This window comes from Rhinolophus ferrumequinum, chromosome 28 (assembly GCF_004115265.2).
Source record: "Rhinolophus ferrumequinum isolate MPI-CBG mRhiFer1 chromosome 28, mRhiFer1_v1.p, whole genome shotgun sequence".
NCBI classification, from domain to species: domain Eukaryota; kingdom Metazoa; phylum Chordata; class Mammalia; order Chiroptera; family Rhinolophidae; genus Rhinolophus; species Rhinolophus ferrumequinum.
In genome coordinates, this window is record NC_046311.1 from 16172327 (window position 1) to 16197012 (window position 24686).

The following is a 24686-nucleotide window of genomic DNA, read 5'->3' on the forward strand; positions in this document are numbered from 1 at the left end:
TTCTACTATGAGTTTGACTGCTTTTTGAAAAAAAAAAGATTCCACAAATAAGTGAGATCATGCGGTATTTGTCTTTCTCTGTCTTGACTTACTTCACTTACCACAGTGCCCTCTAGATCCATCCATGTTGTCACAAATGGCAGGATTGCCTTCTTTCTCTATGGCCAAGCAGTATTCCATTGTACATATGTACCGCCTCTTCTTTATCCAATCATCTATCGATGGACACTTAGCTTGTTTCCATATCTTGGCTGTTGTAGGTAATGCTGCAGTGCACATGTGGGTGCAGATCTCTTTGGTATTCTGTTTTCATTTCTTCTGAGTACATCTGAGAGTGGAATTGCTGGATCATGAGGTGGTTCCATTTTTAATTTTTTGAGGTGCCGCCATACTGTTTTGCTCAGTGGCTGCACCAATTTACATTCCCACCCACAGTCCTCGAGGGCTCGCTTTTCTCCACATCCTCGCCAGCACTTGTTTGTTGATTTATTGGTAATGGCCATTCTGACAGCTGTGAGGTGATACCTCATTGTGGTTTTGATTTGCATCTCTCTGGTGACTAGTGAGGTTGAACACCTTTTTACATACCTGTTGGCCATCTGTATTTCTTCTTTGGAGAAATACCCATCTTATTCTTAGGTCTTCTTTTGTTCTGCATCCCCATTAACTTTTATTCTCTGTTTTGTACACTGTGGCCGCTGTTTCTGGAAATATCTATGTACTTCCCTCTTAAGGCTCAAGAGTCCTGCAGATTACTTAAATTTTATATTGGAAGTGACAGGTCCTCAGAAGTACAACACGCTGAACAACTTCACGCAGAAGTCAGAGGGAAAAAATCTATTTGGAGTTGTCCCTTTGTTTATGCAACTCCAGTGCGTCAGTCTTCAGGATGAGCTTTCCGGTGTGCCTTTAATGTTTTCACACGAATAACACACCACTTCTTTGAGCACTTTGGAAAAGCTAAGCGGGTCTGGGACCTGTCCCTATGCCTGCACAGGAGTGGGAAGTACCGCGAACGCATGCCTTGCTAGCTATTTGCAAGGCCTGCGTTCCTCCTAGGTACCCAAATCCAGAAAAGCTGAGTGAGGGGTTTCTAACAACTTTGCTTCTAAATTGAAGAACTTCGCAGAAGGCTGAGAGGTCACACTGGTAACTTTGGTGCTAATATTTTCCAGCAGAGGGAATGGTCCGAGGGCCCAAGGCTCCTCGTGGCTTGGTACTGCTGCCACCATGAAGACACATAGAGCTGCTCATGGAATCGTGTTTCTTCCATGCTAGGAGAACACAGAAAGGTGGAACCCGCACGTTCGACTCTGTTGCTTATTACCCTGGAGTGTTCGGAGCGCACTGACAAGGTGGCCATTCTATCACAACCTGTGGTACGTTCCTCCATCACGTGCTTCGGTCGTTAGCAAGTCAGCCTTGTCCGCATTTGGAGAGGGGCCGTTTTGGCCTCTTGCAAAGCAGGTGTCATATGAATGTGTGCATGCTGCCACAGTGGGCAGTGGGGAGCAGAAATTAGCTCCCCCAGCTCTGTACTGAGCCGTGTGAAACCACAGGGCGAGGCTGTTACGTGGGCGTCCTAATCATTTCTCTGTCGTCCGGGCCGCCAGCTCTAAGGGCATTCTCTTTGGCTTCAACCAACAAGCACCATCCACCCACACTGACTGTAGAGGCTTGGGATGCTCATAAACATTGTCCGTCGTCGTCTCAGGGATGCTCCGCCTGACACTGTCCAGAGAGTGGGCTTTCCTCCCTTCCTGGAAGCGTACACTTTTAGGTCGTATAAGGTGATATTCCTGCCAATACTCCTGGTTATCACTGTACCTGGGCCAGCGGAACGTGGAGCTGACCAACAGCCCAAGCAAGTAAATCAGTGGAGTAGCTGCAGAACCTCCTTGTGGGTGTGTGTGTGTGAGTGTGTGTGTGTGTGTGGGTGGGTGGTGGATGTATGACTGTGCTGTGAGTGTGTGTGTAATGGATGTATGACTGTGCTGTGAGTGAGTGTGTGTGTGTGTGTGTGTGTGTGGTGGATGTATGACTGTGCTGTGAGTGACTGTGTGTGTGTGTGTGTGTGTGTGGTGGATGTATGACTGCTGTGAGTGTGTGTGTGCAGTGGATGTATGGCTGTGCTGTCAGTGTGTGTGTGTGTGTGTAGTGGATGTATGACTGCTGTGAGTGTGTGTGTGTGTAGTGTTTGCATGACTGTGCTGTGAGTGTGTGTGTGTAGTGGATGTATGACGGCTGTGAGTGTGTGTGTGTGTAGTGTTTGCATGACTGTGCTGTGAGTGTGTGTGTGTGTGTAGTTGATGTATGACTGTGTGCTGTGTGTCTGTGTGTGTGTGTCTAATCTGAGGTGCTCTGTACCCTGATTCCAGACCATTAACAAAGTCCCAGGCTTCAGGGCATTGGAGCTCTCACAGGGCACATTTGGATGCAGCCTGGCAGCGAAAGCAAAGCAGGGCAGGTGACAGCTGGTTTTCCCCTGTTGTAAACTCCCAGGAAAGTGCAGAAACTGTCCCCAGACCCCCACATCAGGGTCCCTGCCTGTAGCTAGCCTCTGGATTATTAGGGCCCCAGGGAAACACCGGGGAAGGGAGGTTTGCGACAGGGTGCACTCAGGGGGGTGAGGCTGAGGGGTCCCCATCTGCGCGCTGGGGCCCAGAGAACCAGTGGTATGATTCTGTCTGAGTGTGCAGGTCTGAGGGCGGGGAGCCGATGGTGTACATCTGTCTGAGGGCAGAGATGAGCTGGCAGGTGAGGGAGAACAAGCAAACACCTCCTTCCTCGGCCGTCCGTTCTCTTCTGGCCCCAGTGGATTAGCCGAAGCCCACCCACGCGGGGGAAGGGGATCTTCACGAGTCAAAGCTAATCTCCTCTGAAAACATCCTCACAGGTGCGTCCGGAAATGCTGCACCAGCTGTCTGGGCACCCCTGCACCTAATCAAGTTGACACATAAAATTAGCCATCACAGTCCTTCCCTCTGTCAACCTGGGACGACTGCATGCATCACCTTAGACCACACCAACCTCCAAATAAAGACACTGAGGTCGTAATGCCGCCTGATATGGTCAAACGAGTGGACACGTGACAGCGCACGGCCTCCTTCTCCAGAAGAGGGGGAAGGCACTTGAGTGATATTTACTCTTCTCCTTGCCAGCGTGTGACTTAAATACCACGATGGCAAGTCAACGTGTCTTACTTACACGAGAGAGTGAAAGACAGGAGAACAAGTATGTCTGCTATGCGCGCGCGCGCACACGTAATAAAACGGGAGGAGGGCTGGTGATGGTCACGCCCCGTTCCTGTCACTGGTCACAGTCACAGCAGGGATTTATAACCGCTGTGTCCCCTGCACAGTCTCCCCTTCAGCAAGCACCTGCCCTGGTTGTGGCTCTGGCCGGTGCGGTGACCCAGCCCTTCCCCCCGCGGCGTCCCGTTTGCCTGCTGCCTCAGAGGCAGTAGAAGCCCAAAGTGACCACGTGGCAGTCTTCACTCCCCATTCAGTGGACTCGCTCTTGTCCCCTAGTGGGTGCGTCCCTCCTTTCGAAACTAAGACCTTAGGTCTGCAGAGCATAACGTCGTGAGAACAGGAAGCAAAAATGCTGCGAGTGGGTCCTGAGAGGTGATAGTGAGTGGCGCCCCTCCGTTTCCGCCTCCTGGTCCCTAACATGGTGCTGCCCTCGGAGAAGCAGCTCCACTTCACTGGACCCTGATCCAGAGCACACGGGCCTCCAGGAGAGCCAGGCCCCGCCCGCAAGGTGTCGCCCTTGCTCCTTTCAAGGTCATGGTGCATTGTCACTCTTGCTGACACATGCCGGATGCACCAGGGGCACCCAAACTGTCCTCATGGCCCAGGCAGCACCCAGGACAAGCAAATGGATTTCAGCTTTAGGGGAAATGTCTCCTGTTCTTCAAATGCAGCTAAGGGACTCGTGATGTGACTGTCTCCGACCTCGTGAGTCACACTAACCCCAGGCTGTTGATCTCATTGCGATTTGCGGGAAAGTACACCAGGGCCATTTGACAACAGCGCTTTCTGAGAGGTGACAGTACTTGTGTAGCCAGTTCTCACCCTGCTGGAAATAGTTGGAATTGTTTAAGTTAACCGGGCCTTGGTTACCCGACCACAATCCTCTTTCTCGGAATCATATCCCCACCCACATGCTCGATAAGTCCTGACAGGTGTCCCTCAGCTGCCTCGTGATTTGAACAAATGTGAGCTCAATGTCACTGTCTGGCTGGAAAGCCTCTGGTTCCTTTGGACCAGAGGTTGGTGGTGACAAAATGTGCTTCTCAGGCGTGTCTCGGTGACCTGAGCAAGGTTCGCTTTCTCCTTATGCCCCTGAAAAAACCATCCAAAGGAAGGTAATCCAGGGTTGTTTGTGGAGGTTGTTTCTTTCTTTGTTTCCTTGTTACCTTTTGACCCCTTTCACCTATTTCTCCCACCCCCACGTCGGACAACCACCATTGTGTTCTCTGTCTGTGAGCCCGGATTGTTTTTTTGTTTGTTTTGTTCGATTTCACGCATCAGTGAGATACGTGGCACTTGTCTTCTGCAGAGCTTATCTGTGTGTGAGCTCAGTGGTGCAGACTGCATGTGACCTCCTACTGAGGACGCTAGGCTGCCCCCTCTTCTAGAGCATGTCGTGGCTCCTGAGAGCCCAGGTGTGGGCGGGCGGCTCTCCAGGAAGGCACAGCGAGGGTCACCTCCGTAGGCCCTCCTCCTCTCACTCCTGTCACCAGGTGTTCCTGTGCCTCCTCTCTGGTCCCAGTGTCCTGCACTCATCCCACCGCGTCCTCTCCTATGGGAGGGACTTCTCTTCCTCGTCCACCCTTTTCCAAACATACACACCCCTGCATCATTCATGCCTCTCTAGAGCTGTCCCTTTTCTACCGTCTCAACAGCGTGATATGTGATGGCTGTGGGAAGTGTCAGTGGGAAAGGGCCGACTGTTCTCTTCCAGATAATGCTGTTCTCCAGGTGACAGAAAGGAGCCTTCTGAGTCGGTCCCCACACGGTGCTGGCTGCAGCCCCACGCTGTCATCTCTGTGGTAAGCCCGCGACACATCAGTGGGAGCAGGCCACAGACCGTGGGCCTCATGTGACACACGTGACAACATGGGAGTTTTCCAAGAGGAAGGGAAAACTCCTTTCAAGGGCGTTGTCAAACCAAAGGTGTCTTCCTTCACAAAAAGAAACTGGAAATCAAATTACAATTAACGTGATGAAATTCGAACATCAGGGTGTGACTTACACATTGATCTCCAGATGGTCCTTTGCAATTTCACGGATACAGACGTCCTTGGACCTGTCGTTGAATTTCTCAGACTGATATTGTCTTTTGTTCCAATTTTCAAGTTTTTCTCTCTCATTTCAAGCTATCAAGTGTAATTTTTTATTAGTATCCAATAGCACCACGTGCATGTCTGTGCATTTATTTCTAATTGGGTGTTTCTGGTTTGGGGAGTGGGGAAATGTGACTGTGGCTGGCTGAATCGTGGGGCATCCACAAATCTTGAAATGGGGCTCCATTCTGTGGGACTGGGCCATGTCGCTGTTACATGTTGCTGTTACTCAGAGACCGTCCTCTGCAGTCACAGCTACACCCAAGATTTGAGGACTAAACACAGATCTGCTGGGTTTGGGTGAATTTAGGTATTATAATAGTATTGTATAAATTTAGGTATTATAGTAATATTGGACAGATTTAGATGCTATAATAGCATTGAATACATTTAGGTATGATAATACTGTTATAACCAGAAAAGTCTTTGCTAATTTTGGCCACAGTTTCCTCAAGTGGAATGTTTTATTTTGTCTATTATCGTTTGTAGGTTTTCATACTAAGAAGGCAGACACCACAAAACAGTATTCCAAGGCTGACCTCTTGGTGATAAGGTGCAGGCTGCAGCAAGTGAAACAATAGCTAGAGTTAAGTAGGTCACCCCATCCCCTTGTAGCCCCCACAGCCCTGCTCAAAGCTGCACCAGGGTTGGCACATTTGTGCTGGTCCCCTGTGCTTATGGCGTTTGCTCATGCAAACATGTGCGAATGTACACACACACACACACTTTGGTTTTTACTAAGATAAACTCAGACCAACATATCACTGTGGAGGTTGCCATCTGTAAAGTGCCATGGGCAGACTTCTGGTTCAGTCATTCATTCTTTTTAATGGCTGCGCTGCAATCAAGACTATGGCTGGGGTGTGGTTGCTTCCACCATTCTAGTTGTTTAAAAAGAGCGTGACGATAAACAAGTGTGTGAGAATTGTGTTTTTATTTTATTACTATTATTTGTTTTCTACTGGCACTGTATTTCTGTCAAATAAATTCACAAGTCATAATTTATGAACGTTTCCTGCTTTAACCAATACGTTTGCATAAGTCTGTGTGTCTGTGGAGGGCTCAGCAAAGCCATCAAGGTCGTGCATCTGTTTCTCCTCCCAGGGCACGCCGTCAGTGTGACATGGGTCAGTGAGGGGCCAGTAGTGCCACTGCTGTCATGTATTGGGTGGCAGCACGGGGTCCAGGCCTGCTCTTGGGTAGGACATGCCCCGTGGGGCAGAACTCGCCACAGTGGCGGTACCACTGACAGCAAGTGTCCAGGTCACCTGTCCGACCAGGCCAGAGAGCTGCAGTCCAGAGTTAACAGTGTGGTCCCACGCGCTGTTCAGAAAACGGGTCCAGGCATTGAGAAGCCGGCGTCAGGCCAATCTCTGGCTCGGCCTCAGGGAGCCCACAGTCCCCTGGTGGGGTGCCTGCAGGAGTGGGGCAGAGTGCACACCCAGGACACCCGCTGTAGAGAAAATAAAATTGGTCAGGCTCCCTCCCCGGCAAGCTGCTGGCCCTGACCGGGTGACCTGCGGGTCCTATAAGATGGAGTGTTACACAAGTGCCGTCCATCCTGAAGATGTTGTTTGTGTACACACTTCTGTAATCACCTTGGCTGCGCGCCTCTTTTGTCTCTGTACAGTATAAAGGGGTCCGGCCGTTTTAGGGGGAGGTGGAGGCTGAGGAGACAGAGACACGGCTGAGATCGTGGGCCGTATTGCACGGGGCTGTTGAGAAAAGGGCCTATGAGGGCCGAGCCCCAGGGCTGCTGCTGTGGGCAGATTAGTTATGAGACTGCTGCCGGCTATAGGTTGTAACCTGAGAATGTCCAGCTGTGTACAACTGTAAAAGGCCCCTGACTGTGTCCCAAAAAGCCTGTAAACAAAGTATGTCTGCTCTGCCTCTGGCTCCACGCATCTTCTTCCAGCTCCCAGAGGCACACACACCACCCACTCAGACATTGACCTGACGCCGCCCAGGAAGGTTGCCAACACTGGGCCTTGCTTCCTGGGGTTATTAGCAAGATGGAAAATGGCCGAAAAAGGTGAAAGTTAACTGATCAGAATTGGGTACTAATGTCAGAGCAGGACTGAGTCAGCTGATGTCTGGAATCTGATCGAATCGGTTCTTTCCTGAGACTGGGTTGGACTGAATTCTGGGGAGGGTATAGGGTGTGGTGTGTGTGGGCAGTTAGATCGCGGTCTGGGAGCTAGTGCCAAGGACCTTCACTCTGGAAGGTCAGCTGCGGCCGTGGCTCTCCAAGATGAAAGAAACAAAGGCAGCGGCCGCCGTCTGCTGTGACCGCAGGGGCGACGGCCAGGCTGGGCACGTCCTGCTTCGCCCATTCGTTTTTGCAGTTTCTGCATCTTTCAGGAAAATTTAGAGACAAATAGCAAGTAAATTTTAACTCCCATTAAGTGATCAAAATTATAATTTTGACTGTAATGTTTTGTAAACGTACACCTTCATGTGTTACTATTTGATCTGTATTTTTAGATGGCTACCCCAAAGAAGAAATGATTTATAGATGGAGAAAAAACTCAGTTGAGGCAGCTGATCAGAAATCCTGGCGACTCTATCAGTTTGACTTCATGGGCCTCAGAAATACAACGGAAATCGTGACGACATCTGCAGGTAGGAATTAACAAAATAAGTATAGTTCTCAAAAAAAAAATCTTATATTTTTCCACCTGATGCCTAAGGCTATCTCTCTATATAGATATTCACACAGAATTTTTTCATGGGTATGTTTTAGCTAATTATATTTGGGCAATCATGATTTCTAAGTAATATTTGAGGCAACAACTGATTCAAAAGTGAAAAAAAATTTAATATTTTAATCAGGATGGGAAAAGGGCAATGAGAATTGCCTTATATTTTTGAACCAAGGTGTGTTTGCATTATATCTATAAACCTAATTGGGATTACTCACTACTGACCATATTTATATAAGCCAATTTTACTAATGGTGAGAGGTCTACAACTTTCCAAGTACATAACAAGCATCACATATTATTGAGAATCCACAAATAAAATAAGCTGGTTTAAAATGTCGTTTGAGTTTTAATTTCTAGCTTATTCCTTTTTTTTCTTCACTCTAGACTTTATCTTAAACTGAGTTTCTTTTTCAACACATTGAGCTCAATTATCACCCACCAGTTTGGTTTATTAAGTGGTTATTACATGTGTACTGTAAAGCACGCAATTAGATAAAAAGAGAGGTTTTACCGATTAATTCATTTGAATATGTTTTTTTTGTTGTTTTGTTTGTTGTTGTTGTTATATGGGTTTTTGTTTGTTTCTGGGGGGTGGTTGTCTGTTTTTTGGTATTTACTTTTGGTATTTTTTGGTATCTCTCATCCACTATTTTGCAATTGGTTTTCTTTCTGCCGGGTTTGGCGAGCAGATGGGGTGAGAGTCAGCTTTTCTATTTATCTTATTCTATATTAATGTGGATAATTCATTGGTTTTAAAGCTCCATGATTTGTTTTATGGATGACTAGATTAAGATATAATTTTGATAATTAATGCTAAGCATCTTTAAAGGACAGTCCGAATTCTTGATGGATTGTAAACTAGAGACCTATGTGCATGATAAGAAAGGTCTGAAAAGCTATCTGATCCATGGATAAAAGTAAACCTCCCTATAGGTGTCATGTGGTGGTAAAGTCGGCAAATTGCATCTGGGTTTAGTTATTAAAAGTTGATAAGATTAAAGGAATAGAAGATCATAATTTATTTAAATGAACTGTGGAGGCAGCATAACGGGGAAATGTTTGGGGGGAGGCTTTTTCCCAATTATGAGTCACCTACATGAATTTAATTGCGCACCCTGAGAAGTTGACGTGACGGAGCAGACTCGGGTCTGTGACAGCCATAGGAGGGCCACCACACAGGGACACTGTTGTCGCATTTAAATGCCAAATGTCGATGCTGCTTTTCCTTTCCTGGTGTTCTCAGTGGGATAATGATAAACAAGGAAACAACAGGAAATGCAAAAGCAGGTTCAACCCCAGCCTCAGGGTTTTGACCCTGAGAGGACACTGGCACAGGAGGTGCTGGGAGCTGTGGAGTCCAATGAGTACGCGCCAGGTGTTATTGTCGTGAGGGGATGGGGGGAGAAGATGTGCAAAACACTCACTGTCAGCAAGGAGCTTTTGTGTCCCTGGCAGAACATGTGGATGTGAAAAGGTAATGTGCAAACTAGGATTTGGGATCTGCATAACAAATAGACGTGATATTATGCTCAATTTCTGGAGGACTGAACCAAGGCGTAGTGCAGTCCTATGAGTAGGAAATGACTGTTTCCGTGAAGTTCCTTTTCTCACTCATGGCGAAGACAGTCTCCGTGAACTCAGTGCATGTATTAGCGTTGATGGAAGGATGTTCTCCATCCACTCCTCTCATCTGGCTTCTCCTATTAATTTGTGAACCTTCACATCATGTGGAATCGTAAATCACTATGTCTTCTTTAGAAAATATGCAAAAATAGCTTCTGAAGAAATAACTACATTAAAAACTAAACTCACTTGCCTCCAAATCAGATTCTGTTTGAAGACAGGAGTAAGATGTAGGTGACGGACTCTCGCTCTTCGTTCGGACGCTCCTGTGTACTCTGTGGTCGCCACCCGCTCCCAGGCCTATCTGTTACCCACCTGCCCTGTGTCCCGTCCCCAGTGGAAAGTCCTGGAGCTGACATTATTGTCATGGCATGGAATTAACCCCGGTCTTTCACAAAAGGTGAAAGCATTCACAGACTCTACGAAGGAAGATTTTATTAAAGTTAGGAAAAGAGAAAATGCCCATGGCAGTGTCCAAGGATGCCGGCTGCCTCTGGTAGTAAGGAGAGAAACACCGTGGCGAGGGGCGGGGTGAAGGGTCGCCGGGGCAGAGCCCAGCGTCTGAGAGTGGACGGCTGCACTAACTGCAGGTTAGTTTTTTCTTATATAGGAAAGGGGGAGGCAGTCAGGCAGGCCTGAGGGCTGACATCCTTCCTGGAGTCTGGTCTGTTTGAAGATAATGTTATCTCTGGACTCCAAACTCGGACTCGGCCATCAGGGCCTGAGAGTGGAATGCGTCACCAGTAATACGGCAGGGGTTGTAAACTGGATTCCAGTTTCCGGGTGCCTGAGGATTAAGGAATTGCTCTTTCCTGGATGGGGTGTTGTTAATTCCCGAGGTGCGGGTGGCCTTGAGAAAGGGAACGGACAGAGTTCTTCAGTTAATCAGCGAGGGGAGAAACAGAGAAATCAGATGAATGTCAGGATGGATCAAACTGCAAACGAAGTAGTAGGTTTAATTACAGGTGGCTAGATAGCGAGCTGTGCGGTCAGTCGCACTGCAAACTAGCTACGTCTAACTGTGTATTGATTTACTGAATTTCACCCTTACAATTATGATCACTCTTTGCCCCTCCTTCAGCTCCCTTTCGGCCTTCTTTTACACAAGACCCAACCCTAGTTAACCCTGCCCTCTCCCTCTCCACACTGCACCCCGCAGCCGTATGGGACAAAACTCTGACTAAATGCACCCAGCTCCCCTCACTGGTCTCCGCGGAAGCCCCTCGCCGTGAATTGGAAGTGAGCCTTCAGGTAACCATACTATACGTACTAGTGCGATGGTTCTCAGCCTTCATCACCAACACCCCTTGAAATAGTAATACCACAGAGATGCTTGTACATCTTTTTATCTTTTGATGGCCTTGTGGAGGGCTAGTCATGGAAATAGCCAAGATTTTTCACCTCCCCCTAACACACAAATTTTCACCCCATAGAGGTAATATCGCCATGGCAATTTTTATCCTGAATGTCAAGGCATATGCAGCAAACTCGTGAAATAGGGCCCAAAATGTGAACGGTGCCCTGCAGTGGGTATGCCTCTGGCAGCTTGGGGCCAGCTCAGAACACACCGACAAGGGCTCTGAGCTAGAGGCCCCTCTCACAAGGCACCAGAGGAGAGCAGGCCAGAAGCCTGGGCCCCAAATCAGCTTCCCCCAGGCCTTTTCCCCTGGTGCCTGTTTTATGACAAGGCGTCAAACAGTCCCCCAAAGAGAAGAAAGTTGTTTTAGTCCAAGTGACCGTGAGGAAGAGCGGCTGGTCCATGACCACAGCAAAGACCACACGTCTAGGCATGAGCACTTGACAGTTCTGAAGTTGTCCAAGATTCAAGTTCAGCAGCTTCTATAAAGCATTCTCCAAAATCCAAAACAAATGTCTGTACATGAAGTTTTATATATTATCGGTATTTAATAGGTAGCTCACGGTCCAGCTGAAATTTTTAAAATATTTTCTCTAGCAGTGTCCGTGGGTAAGAGTGAGCTCAGAGCTCATGAGGACGGAGTCCGACCGGCAGGTTCTGACCTTGGGGACCTTCTGTGACCCCTGCATGCACACCTTTCATAAAGGAGAAGGACATGCCTTCTCTTCACGCAGCTGTTGTGAATTTAAGCGAACTAACGTTCGCCAAGTGCATAATTGCCACCCGTACATATAAATAATATCTATTATGATTGCCTTAATGCACTTCCTGGGAGGGAAAACTGTAAGATTTACTACTGGCTTTATTTGGCAAACAGTCCATTAAATCAGCTGTTAGCATCTTCCTCAATGAGACATGCTTTAATAGGGCACTGGAGTGAGATTTGTATCTTGAATGCAAATAGAAACTCTAAAAGTGGTTTCTTCTTGGCTTTTTGTCATATTTGTCTGAGTGCAATCTGGGTAATAAATCAGTCTGGGTTTTAGAATCAGGATTTTAAAAATAGCGACGGTGTCTTTTCACAAGATTGAGTGGAAAATATGTCAAACCCACTGAGTCATCTGCCTTCTCTAGTTCGGAGAGGAAATGTGGAAAAGCCACTGCTTAGTTGAATGAAGTGCTCACCCACTAAGAAAATTGAAATTCTGTGATACAGCTCACCTCTGACTATGTCTGTTATTTTAAAATCACATTTCATTAATTATTCCTTAAAAGCAAAATTATCTGTCCCTGGGACCTGAACAAATTACAGCATTTTGTTATGGTGACAGTGATATTTATACATACACCATTCACTGGTTTTCATTTGCTTCCTGTCTTGTACTTTGAGCAGGGCAGGACAGGTACAGACATCTTCCTTATTAGATGGAGGGGTTGAACCTCAGGAAGGGGCAGGCCTGGCCCATCGCCACACCCAGGGCATGCTCCAGCGATGTCAGACCCTCTCCCTGGGGCAGGTGGCTTTTCCATGATGTCACTGCCACAAACAGTTCACTTTACTTCCTGTAGCTCACGCTTGGTTTACAGAATGTTTTATTTTCTCTAGCCCAGTGTTGGGTTAAGCTTCATTGCTTGGTATATTCTCTGGCATAAATGACATACCTTTTTTTCAACATTACTGCTTGCAACCATGTGATTAGAAGAAAAGTCTTAAATCTGTGTAAACTGACATAAGGGAGTGTGATAACTTAACAATTATCTGTAAAATAATTGCGTTATTGTTGAAATTTCGCACTCTGGCAAGTAATGCCCTAGTAGGTTCCCATGTCTAAATGCTAGCTGCCATTAATTGTTGTCTGTGCTTCTTTTCTCTACTACACAACCTTTTAAGGTAGTTATGCTACTACCCCCATCACACAGACGGCAAACCTGAGTCGTAAAAATATCCTTGTTCATGAAAACCCATGGAAGCCTTCCTGGGAGAGCCTCAGGGGCGCTGCTGAGGGCTCCCGTTGAGTGTGCATCACCCTGGGAAGTGCTGGGAGAGTCAGACAGCCCCGCCCTGCATGTCCGCCTGCAGCCTGTGCTCCTGTGTGCCTCTCAGCAGGCGCCCACCCCACACACCAGCTGGGTTTCCTAGTACCATCCCTACCTTCTCAAGCTCCGGGGTCTTTCAGCCGGGAAGCTGTTTGTAAGAAATGTCTCAAAGACAGGCTGAGTAGGACAGCCGTTTACTCCCACATGTCCTGACCTGGTCCCCGGGTAGCGCTTCACACATTGCTCTGGATTGTAACTGTAATCAAAGGGAAAATTCAGGACACCACCGCTAAGAACAAAACCTCTGCAGCCCTCCTGCCTGGTTTCAGTTCAGTCCTATCTTTACAGTCACGCGGTCTTGGACAGTTATCCTACCTGTCTGAGATTCAGTCTTCTTATCTGGAAGATGGGGAGAACGATACAGTGAGCCAGAAGGAGCCAGTAATCACTGCCTGGCGTTCAATTTATGTGTTCCTTCCAATAGATTGACCTATTTGTAGCTGAGGGAACTAGAAAAGCAATTAGCTCAGAGAAAGTACTCGGTAGATAGATACAGGACTCTTTGGAAGAGAAAACAACCATTAATTTGTTTCGCCAACAAGTCAAAAAGATAAATATTCCACTTTGCAAACATTTAGTTGGCATCATAGGAATATTAATGTGGGAGCATTAAGGTGATATACTAGTCAGAAAAATGTGTTCTGAAATTTTAGTAGTGTGCATTGCCCCTTGTTTATACTTTCATGATTTAAAATTTAATTAATAAGGGACCCTTTTATCTACTTTGTACTTTATAGATAATGCTTATGTGGGGGTGTGGGTACATACGTCTGAACTGAAGTTTGTGAAAGTGACAAAACATATTAATTTACTCCATTCTTTGATACATATGTCTATGGACCCGTACAAGTGTGTGCTGTACCACAATCCCATTTTCTGTGAAAACCCTGAATGCTTTGGGCAGTATTCACATTTAAGAAATTCCACAGTGCTTGTCGTCTGGGTCCAATCAGGAGGCTGAGTGCCCAGGTGGGCAATCAATTTCCTAATTTGGAGCCCCCCCAGGGATGAGGAGCTGAAGTTGTTAATGTCTGTCCAGAAGATAACCATCCAACTCACCTGAAGATTTTGGTTTGATTTCCATTTTTTGGCCCAATCAGCATAGAATCTGGGGGAATGCAGGCCTGTTAATTAAGATAAGTAAATGCCTGCCTGCCAGAGTGAGTGGCCTTCACCATGGTGACATGCTATTAGCACAGTGGGCCATCAGTTCGATAACCTGGGCAGCATGTCCTGTGTGTCTGAGACACTTTTCTCATTGATTCTGTTTCCACTGGTTGTCACTGAAGGGACACATCAGTGAGGAAGTGCTCCAGTACAGAACCCGGGGACCCTGCTCTTTGCACACTGCTCCCTTCCCACCTGCTGCCCTCAGCTCACCGAGAGAGCAGGGGCTTGCGGTGGCACCACTCCCCTCTCTTTCCCACCCACCTGTCCCTGTCATCCCCTCGTGTTGCCTTTGCCTGGTCCCTGCACCTGTCCCGTGTCCACTGAAGAGGTCTGAGCTCAGAGTCGTGCTCCTCTGGTCTTGCAGGCTGCCTGTCTATGACTTGTTCAGGATGGCGGTAGTTTTCTGACTGCCTGGCCCTGGGCAGTGCCCTTCCCACACCCTCCTCGCTCCACTCTGCTGCCCACATGCCCCTGCTGGTCTAGATGGACAAGCCACGCAACCCCAGCCCCACGCAGCTCTGGGACACATGAGCATCAGCTCCCCACTGCGGCCCTGGCGTCGGTCCACTCTTCTTAGAATGCAACTCTGTTATTTAGTGAACCTGCATAATTACTCTTCCCAGGAAAATAACACAATCCAAGAAGCCACATAGTCTGAGGACAAGCTTATGCGGAAGTGATAATTGCAAGGACATTTAGATGCTACTCTGTTACCCACTGTGCATGGGCAGCGCTGGCAGTTCGCAACCTCTAAATTTTCTCCTCCATTACCCCGCTGTACCAACGCTACCGTGTTTCCTTCTGAATGAGTTCTTTAGTGGTATCTCCTATGACTTGTGTCATTTTATCAAAACCTTGCTGTCAAACCACGAGAGGGTAATTTATTGATCCCTTATACCGAAAGCCTTTGTTTCATCCATCAGTGATGCTCTAGAGGTTTGAAATTTACCCAGAATTGAACATTGTGACTCATCCATTTGTCAGGAATAATTATGCTGAACTCAGAGCCAAGTCTCTTCATTAAAAAGTAGGTAGCGAGCCCACAGTTTTAATGAGGGCCTAAAGAAGCAGACTTGGCTAAGAATTTATCATAATTCCCCAAATGTGTCTTAAGTAAAAGGATGGGCAGCATTCCAATAGATTTTTATTTTGTAATAAATCCACAGATAAAAGGAGTTTTCTTAAAAAGAAACATGCTTTGGTCTTGGTTTAAGTCTCCCTTCAAAAGGATCTGAGGATGATGTGAAGCTGATGCTGCTGACAGCTGGAGTAGCTTGAGGTGGGAAGGCTCCCAGCCGGGTGATGGCCGCCTGCCAGCCTCGGGCTCCTTCGTGGGCTGAGGGCAGCCCTGGAGTGGGCAGGTCTCCCGGACTCAGTATCCTGCCAGCCCCTCCCGAGCGCGGGGATGCTTTTTCTCCATGCCATTTTGATTGCACTGAAGGCCAGAATGCTTCCTAGGGAATGAATCTTCAAAGTACTGCTTGCATGCAGTGGGATGACATCGTTTGTTTTATACAGAAATTTGTTTGGCTGGAGAACAACAGCTATTTATTTAAGACAGATATTTACATTATCCTTCAGGCTGATGAAAGAACCACCGTAAAGTCTGGCCTTTGGCACCACACCCACGTTGGCAGCGTCTGTCCTCAACGAGATCCGGTCTTAGATTCACAAACTGTACAGTGGCCCCAGAGAAAAAGGGTGATTCGTAGTGAATACAGAGACTGAAAGGATTTGCTTACTTATATTTACTTTTATTTTTATTGGTTTCAGGTGTACAAAGCAACGTAATAGTTAGACATTTACACCTCTCACAAAGTGATAACCGCTCCCCCAATGTACTACCCCTCTGACGCCATATCTAGCTGTTACTATACCACTGACTCTATTCCCTGTGCTGTACTCCACATCCTGTGACTATATATATATATATTAAATTATAGTTGACATACAATATTGTGCAGCTTCAGCTTCAGGTGTACAGCGCAGTGGTCAGGCATCTACACAGCCTATGACGTGATCCCCTGATAAGTCCAGTGCCCGTCTGGCACCTTACGTGATCTTTACAACATTGTTGACTATATTCCCCAAACTGTATTTCACATCCCCGTGACTATTTTGTCACTACCAACTTGTACTTTAAAGGATAAGTTATTTTAAACAAGGAAAATGCTTATAATAAAATGTTAGGGGAAAATAATTGTATAAAATCCTCTAGAACCCTCTGTGTGTTTGCTTGGATGCCAAATACAGCAAAATCGGACTGGCAGTTTTACTCTTATCTATAGATAATGTTTTCCTTTTCTTCTTAAATTATTTGTGCATATTCCACATGTTCTAAAATACTATTACTTTTAAATTTTTTTAAAGAATCACAGGAAAATATATAAAAGAATAAACCTCCATCCCCCAACAATCATTAATATCTTGGTAAATATGTCTCCAGAGGTTTGGGGGGATTTTTTAACATAAGACGTACTCTTTTTCATGCAATAGATTTGTTGCCATATTTTACAAAAACACTCAAAAGTGGAGAAAAGTACAAAGATGAGAGTTTAAAAAACAAACGAACAAACTTCAATTCTATCTCCTAGCAATATCTTTTTACAGAACAGAGCTCAGTGAATCCACACAAAGGAGAAGACCAATATGCAGACATAGAAACGTGGATATGTTTTATAACAATTTTACATTATCAATGCTATTTTCACATTTAAAGAGTATATGTAATTGTCCTTGAGTCTAGTAGAATAAGAAGAAATTAGAGAGAAAATAGAGAAATTAAAACTTCAAATAAATGGTTTTTTTTAAATTAGGAAATATGTTTTCTAAAAGGTGACTCTGAAGTTAAGAAAAACATTTTTTTTAAAGTTTCAGAGTTGGACTAGTTATTGGCTATATGTTCCCATTTGGATAGAATCGGCAGTCTGGACGCTGGCAGATGAGGTGGTGCCAGTACCTCCCATCAGAGATTATCGGGAACAAGTTGCAGTGACAGAACTGTGGGAACCGTGGGGCGTCTCAGGAAGCGAGAGATAAAGGAATTATTGCAGGATTCAGGGCTTGGGGGAGGTTTGAGGGAGGAGGGCTTGGCCGTGGTCTTGGATGCTGCCACAAGCCTCTGAGTGTCAGGCTGACTTCTAGCTACAGCAGGGACTGGCTCAGAGACACTGTCATTGTAAGGTCTCTCACTCATGTCCCACAAAGCTACTATTACTTACATTGTCAGATTCTATACATTTCAAGTTATCTCCCCGACTGATAGTTCCCAAAGTTGTTTTCTGTTAGATCTGTACAGAAGTGAACACAGTAACTAATAGCCCCTTCCTTCTTGAGCTCTTAATTTGAACCAATACTTACTTGTGGATTTCATTTTTAACTTATTTCTTTTATGAAAGACCATGAGGGCTGTATTCCCTGATTTCTTTCATGTTTAATAACGTCCGCCCGTGCCTTTATTCTTTAATTGTATCTTGGCTGAGCCACAGCTCCTTCCCCTCGGAATTTTGTAGACATTATTCTATTATCTTCTGGCCTTGACTGTCGTTTTGGAGAGATCTGAGAGCAATCTAGTGCTTGCCCCTTGGAAGTGTACACCGAATCATGAGGATGGCTGCGGTACAGTTGTCATGGGGATCGCTGTGCCTTTCCACGACTCATTTACTGACTCGTACGACAGGCATCACCTTTTGGAGAGCTGGCTGGGCTCAGTCTAGCCTTTGATTATAATTTAAGAAAAAGGCACCTGCCCATTAGGACTTCCTCATCAAACAAACCCGGTCAGTTATAATGATACAAAGCACAATGCTTTCATCATCCCAAGATAACTACCCTCCGATGGCTTGCGAGATCCCTTTTTCATATTCATAATTGCACATGACAGTTCTTAGAATTTTCAGGATTTAATTCAATACAAAGATATAAGACTAATTCTAGAATATTGAAAACCCAAATTTGATGAGTGGGTTGCTTGTTCCCATTCTAGGCACTAATTGATCTCAAATAGAAAATCGCCCAGGAAAATGTGTCAGGAAACAAGATATATAGTCCACAGAGGAGATGAGCCGATTTTTCCATTAAAATCCTTCATTATTAAAACAAATGACTGAGTATAAACAATGCAGTCATTGCTGAGAGGCACACTGAAATGAAACAAGTTCACCTCCCATATGACATTTGTTTTCAAAAACCAACTCCCTTTTGATACAAAGCTTTTGTTTTATTGGAAATGTGTATTTCCATGTAAGAAGCAGTGCGTCTTCTGAGAATATTTGATAAGCAGTGAGCATTCGCATCGATTAGACCTGCAACCCTTCTTGAAGAAATTAGATACAAATTATGAATTTCCTCTGTCCTCATTCTGGAACACCCCAAAGGTGACACGTAGGGTCTACAGGATCAGCACACTTTAAAGACACAGCTGACAGGTGCTGACAGCTTCCTTCTGTGAGGTCCTGTTCCAACAGCTTCACACTTAGTAATTCATTTATCCTCCCAATAAACATAGTGGGAGGATAGGAAAATGGGGCGTAAAGAGATGAGCCCCCGGCCCAATCCAGACAGTACGGTTTCCATGGCTGTGCTGTCACATACTGTCCTAGGCTGTTCCCTTCCAAAGTCAGAGTCCTGATGAAGGGTGAGTAAATACACCAGAAATCCTGACATGCACAGAGAACAAAAGCATGGCATCTCCTTTCCAGAGCACACCAGGTGCTGCATCTGACCAGGAGCGTGAGGAGGCAGGCAGGCCCCTCAGTGCCCCGCGAGGGCAGCGTCTCGCCTGGCCCACGCACCCCGGGCTCAGTCTAACGCACACTGGATGTCTGACGTGTGCTGGCGGCGGGCTCAGTAGCCTCTCCTGAGCAGCCTCCCTTGGGAGGCCTGGGGACGGCAGCGGCCTGAAGGAAGCACGGGCCCCGCGGCCCTGGGGCTCACCGTCCCGTAGAGATGAGGGCTGTTCGTTAGTCATGTCAGAGAGACGTATGAAATCACAGGTGTGATGAGTGCAGGAGGACGCACGCGCACTTCTCTACGCAGACACAACAGGGAGCCTGACCTCGCCCCGGTGGTCCCGAAGGTGACGTCAGAGCTGAGATCCGCAGGCCCCCGACGTGCTCACCAGGCAACGGGCTGCATCTGACGTGTGGAGAAGGTGGTTCTGGGCCGCTGGGCTGTTAGGAGCACAGTGTGTCCCTGCCACCGAAAAGCACAGAGTAAGGAGGCACAGAGGACAGGTGAACATGGAGAAAGAAGCAAGCTTATTTCTCTTCGTATGGAAAGTATACCTTACATGTCAGCCGACAAGCGAGTCAGAAAGCAGCCAGCAGGGAGCTGAGTGGAGGAAGTCGGTTACACAAGGGCTGGAGGGCACAGAAGACAGTGAGACCCCCAGAGATAAGTAAGAAGGAAGAGCCGACAGTCCAGCGTAGTGGGACAAAGGAGGTCGGTCGTGTTCAGAGGAAACTCACAGAAGCTGGTGTGCTCCATGCCCCTGAGACCGGCCCAAGGCAGACGGGAGGGAGTGGTTCCCTGCTTGTCCGGTTCCCCACTCTGCCAGCCACTGTTCCACCACAGCCGTGTAGCCACTCCCCCAGGATCTGGGGGGACACACAGCAGATCTGGGGACAGAGGCCCGAGGCAAACACAGACACAGTGTAAACGGGTATTATGTGAGCAGCTCCTAAAATACCCACTCCCTGACCCTGCCTTTTCTGGAGGCTTCAGCTCTGTTAAGTCCCACCTGCTGATTTGAAATCCTAAGAACCTGTGCAGCCCACGCCCTGATCTCGTTTATTTTTATTTCAGGGTACAGTCACGTGTTATATCAGCTCAAGGTAGGTGGGGGCGCAGAATCTGCAGCGTTCAGTACAGTCCGCTGTCTGCACTAATAATGTCACCAGGTGTCTGTCACTTCTGATCATTTGCAGGCATCATCCACATTTGCTTTAAAAAAAATTAACCCAAGAATGTTATAATTAGGGAGGAGGATGCAAAGGTAAAAATGACCTTGGATTTAGCCTGTCTGATCAAAATGAGAGCCACTGCCTGTGTCACAATGTCAAAAGGGGAGGTGGTGCAGGTCTGCGTGTTTGTCCCTGAAGAGCCCAGATGTGAACCACAATGACGTGCCAGGAACAGAGGGTCTCTTTTCGAGAACCCCACAGTCTTCCTGAGACATTTCCTGCTGACAGTTCTGGGCTGATCATGAGGCTGTGCCTTGAGGCTGCTTCTCGGAGCCACCATCAGCCACCTCCAAACCGTTCCAAACCCTCTGCACAGATACACTGAGTCGTAACCCCAAAGAGACTCATCCGCCTGCCGTCTGTTTCCGTGAGGCTCCCTGACTGACAGGTCACCTCTGACGCTGAATTTGACGGGAGCCCATCCGCTGTGGAGAACCCCAAAGACTCAGGACACAAGATCTGAACAGATTTTGTACAAAGTAAAATATGAGGTCAGACAATTAAGTTTGCGAACGCATCCTAGAAAAAGTGCTCCATCCCTCACTGCTGAATGTCACTACGGTCACCTTCGAAGTCCTCCCCTTGGGAAGCTGTGCACCAACACCAGCACTTAGTCCACCTTTCAAAGCCATTCTGGAACTCTTTTCCTGGAATGGCCATCAGAGCTGTCGCCGTATTACACTTGATGTCCTGAATGTCATCAAAAGGTCTTCCTTTCAATATTTCCTTTATCTTCAGTTAAATAAAGAAGTCACCGGGGGCCAGATCAGGTGAGTAGGGAGGATGTTCCAATACAGTTATTTGTTTACTGGCTAAAAACTCCCTCACAGACAGTGCCGTGTGAGCTGGTGCATTGTCGTGATGCAAGAGCCATGAATTGTTGGCAAAAGTTCAGGTCGTCTAACTTTTTCACGCAGCCTTTTCAGCACTTCCAAATAGTAAACTTGGTTAACTATTTGTCCAGTTGGTACAAATTCATAATTAATAATCCCTCTCATATCAAAAAAGGTTAGTAACATTGTTGCAACAAGTCCACGAACTTAATTGTCAGACCTCGTATTGAGAAAATGCCAACTTTTTAAAGATGGTGCTTGTTTTATTACCCACCTGCCATGCATGGCCACGCTGACGCAGCCTGAGGCACTGCTGTTAGAGCACCTTGACCCTTCAGAGCCCAGTAACAAGGGGAGCCAGCCTAGGGCTGTGGCACAATCACCAGCATAATCTAAAATAAGGGCCAGGCTCAAAGTAGGGAGAGCGTCTGACTTGTATTTAATAAAAATCAGATGGTTTATGTAAATGAAGCAATCACATTTGGTATAAAGTCTGAATCAAAATCCTTGATATTTTTTACTGTTAATTGTCATTCGACATTTACATTTAATTTCATTTTCATTCAATTAAAAATGCTTTCTAATTCACTTGTTCATTTACCCTATGATCAATAGCGTGTTTTTAAATTACCCTTTAATTTTAAGATAATTATTGATTGAAGTGCAATTATGAGGAATAATGCAGAGATCCCATGTACTCTTTACCCAGTTGCCCCCGTGGTAATGTTTTGGGGTGAAATGCATCACAGTCAGGATGCACAACGTCTCTGACCCCACAGGGATCTCTCACGCTGCTCATTCCCCACCTCCTCCCGTCCCTTTTTAGTCCTTGGCAACCATTCACCTACTCTCCCTTTCTATAATGTCATTTCCAGAACGTATATAAATGGAGTAAAACAAAACGGAACTTTTGGGTTTGGCTTTTTTTCACTCAGCAAAATTCTGTACAGATCCATCCAAGTTATTGTACGATAATGTTATTAATGAGTAATTTCCTTAGCTGTTCACCCCTTGAAGGAAATCTAGACTGTTTCTAATTTGGGGCTACTACAAGCGTAGGTGTACAAGTTTTTGTGTGAACATCGGTTTCCATTTCTGTAGGGTCAGTGCCCAAGAGTGCAAATACACAATGGGAGTTCTATGTTTAGTTTCTTTTTTAAGAAATGACCTAACTATTCATCCACTAGATCTTTTCTTATAGTCCCACAGGTCCCTAAGGCTCTGTTTACTTTCTTTCAGTATTTGTTGTTCAGATTGGATCATTTCTCTTGTTTTATTAACCAAATTGACTAATTCTTTCTTCGGTCCCCTCCATTTTGCTGCAGAGCCCATCTTCTGAGATTTCTATTTATGTTGTGTGGTTTAGCTCAGAATTTTCCATTTGGTTCTCCTTTAATACCATCTATTTCTTTGCTCAGAATTTCTATGGTTTTCATTTGTTTCCATTATGTTCATAATTGCTCATTTAAATGTCTCTGTGGTGGCTGCTTTATAAATAATTCTAACACCTCTGCCATTTTGGTGTTAGCAGATTCCACTGTCTTTTTCAGTCTCAGGCCGTCTTTGTTGTCAAGAGTGATTTTTAGTTGAAATCTGGACGTGGCTGTGATGTTGGACTGGATCTAGTCTAAGTCTCTGTTCAGCTGACGTCCTCTGACACTTCTCCACACGGTGGGAGGGTGACGTCACCTCATCGCCTCAGGATATGAGCCTGGCTCCCTGCTTGACCTCCACTGAGGGGGTGAGCTCCCTGTCACTCCTGCCAGCACTGGGGGGAGTGCTGCCCATTATCGCCGGGTGGGAGTGGACGTCCAGGCTCCGACATGGTCTCCACGGCCCCAGTGAGTGGAAGAATTCCTTAGCACTCTGAGGAAATGGGAGTCCTGACTCGCTGCCTGCTGTTCTGTTTCTACCACAGTGGAGCAGCTGTGCCCCCTTCCAGCCAGGCAGGTGTAGGGACCCGCTCGTCCGTACTGCTGCGAGTGGGTGGCCCCCAGTGTTTTCTGTGGTGTTTGATTGAGGGACCAGAAAGAACACCCAGAGAACTCTCCCAGCAGCTGTCAGTGCGTGACACAGTGTGAACGCCATCACGACGCTGCACATCAGGCCCGGGACGCATCGTGCTCCGACTCCGCATCGTTTGTACCCTTTGACGGACATCATTCCCGTCCCCCAGCCTCCCCACCGCTGCCCCGGGGAACCACCCTCTACGCTCTGTGTCTGCGAGTTGGGCAGGTTTAGGTTCCACTTCAGGGAGAAGTCACTCAGCATCTCTTCTGTGTCTGGCTTGCCTCACTCAGCACAGTGCCCTCCAGGTCCAGCCAGGTGGCTGCAGACAGCAGAATGTTCTCCTTCCCCGTGGCTGAGCACTGTTCCGCTGCGGTGTGGAAAGAACCGACCGCAGAAAGTCAAGGCCATTTCAGTCCAGTTTGTGCAGTGCCACACTGACGAGGGTGGACAGCAGCAACAGCTCAGAGAGGGCAGGGAGCAGCAGGAGGCAGACATGCTGCCCACGTGGGACTGGCCGGTCCTGGGGGGGTGGGGGATATGTGCGCCCACATAGCGGGTCACACAGAAGGAACAACTGTTTTTTCAGTCCAGAGTCCTAGAACTCATGACAGTTGTAATCTAGGCGTGGACTTGGCCTGTCTGAGAAACGTTTCAGCCACAGGATTTCAGGGAAAACCGCTTGCCTCCCACGAGGGCAGCTGTTACCCTCGGCTTGGACAAGAACATTGGGCATGTACAGAAACACGGGATGCCCTCCTTCCGATTTACCACAAGTGGCACACGGGCTGGTCATCCTGGGGGGGGTCAGTGGCGCTGGAACCGCAGTGCCCTGTGGATGGACAGTTAAAACAAGGCGGCCCTGGAACCGCTTTGTGGAGTGTATCCCAGAACCTCGCCAAGAACCAGAAGTGGAGCCTGCAATGTGGCCCTCGTAGCCCGTCTCACGGGGCCCGGGGGCCTTCCGGGCAGAGCACAGGTGTGGGGGCCCACTCACCTCAGGCTGCGGGAAAGCAGATGGAGGCACATCTGCTCTGGAACCTTCCCTCTGTTTATCTTACTCAGGAGCCCACAATCATTCACCTCTGGCTGTTCCACGGGGGCTGTGTTCATAACTGCTGGGGTGATTCATTCTGTTTTTCTATCCACCGTTTGCTTTCTGCTTGGTTCTTTATTGAAATTTTATGTACAAATTAATAGGCTTTTAGTATCACACATAATTCAATAATATTTCCCCAGGAAATGATGTAAGTCAGCATTCATAATACTTAGAAAAATATTTTGTGTTTCATTGCTTCAGATTAATCATTTTGATTCCTTTGTACCGAAATGCTAATTTACTTAAAGTTTTAAATTTGCTTTAAAGTTTTTTGGGAAATGATCTCAAAATTGATGTTTCTATCAACCATACTGAATATTGCTGCAACAGGACACTTCATCCCGCCACAAAAAAAAAATCTAATTTATTGAAAGGCAGATTGGTCATATGGGTTCAGTAGTTTCCCTGTGACTCTTTTTAGGTAAAAACAGAATGTTCATGATGATCTTTACATTAAACAAATACTAATTGTTTGCTTATTA

General features: G+C 46.8%; 1 protein-coding gene across 1 annotated transcript in view; it reads left to right on the forward strand.

The window, feature by feature from the left end:
* The window catches only part of GABRG3 (gamma-aminobutyric acid type A receptor subunit gamma3), a 289763-nt gene that overhangs the window by 256860 nt on the left and 8217 nt on the right, over window positions 1-24686 (forward strand). Inside the window, exon 6 of the mRNA XM_033100212.1 lies at window positions 7835-7972. Coding sequence (XP_032956103.1) covers window positions 7835-7972 — 138 coding nt within the window. The remainder of the gene's footprint in view (window positions 1-7834; window positions 7973-24686) is intronic.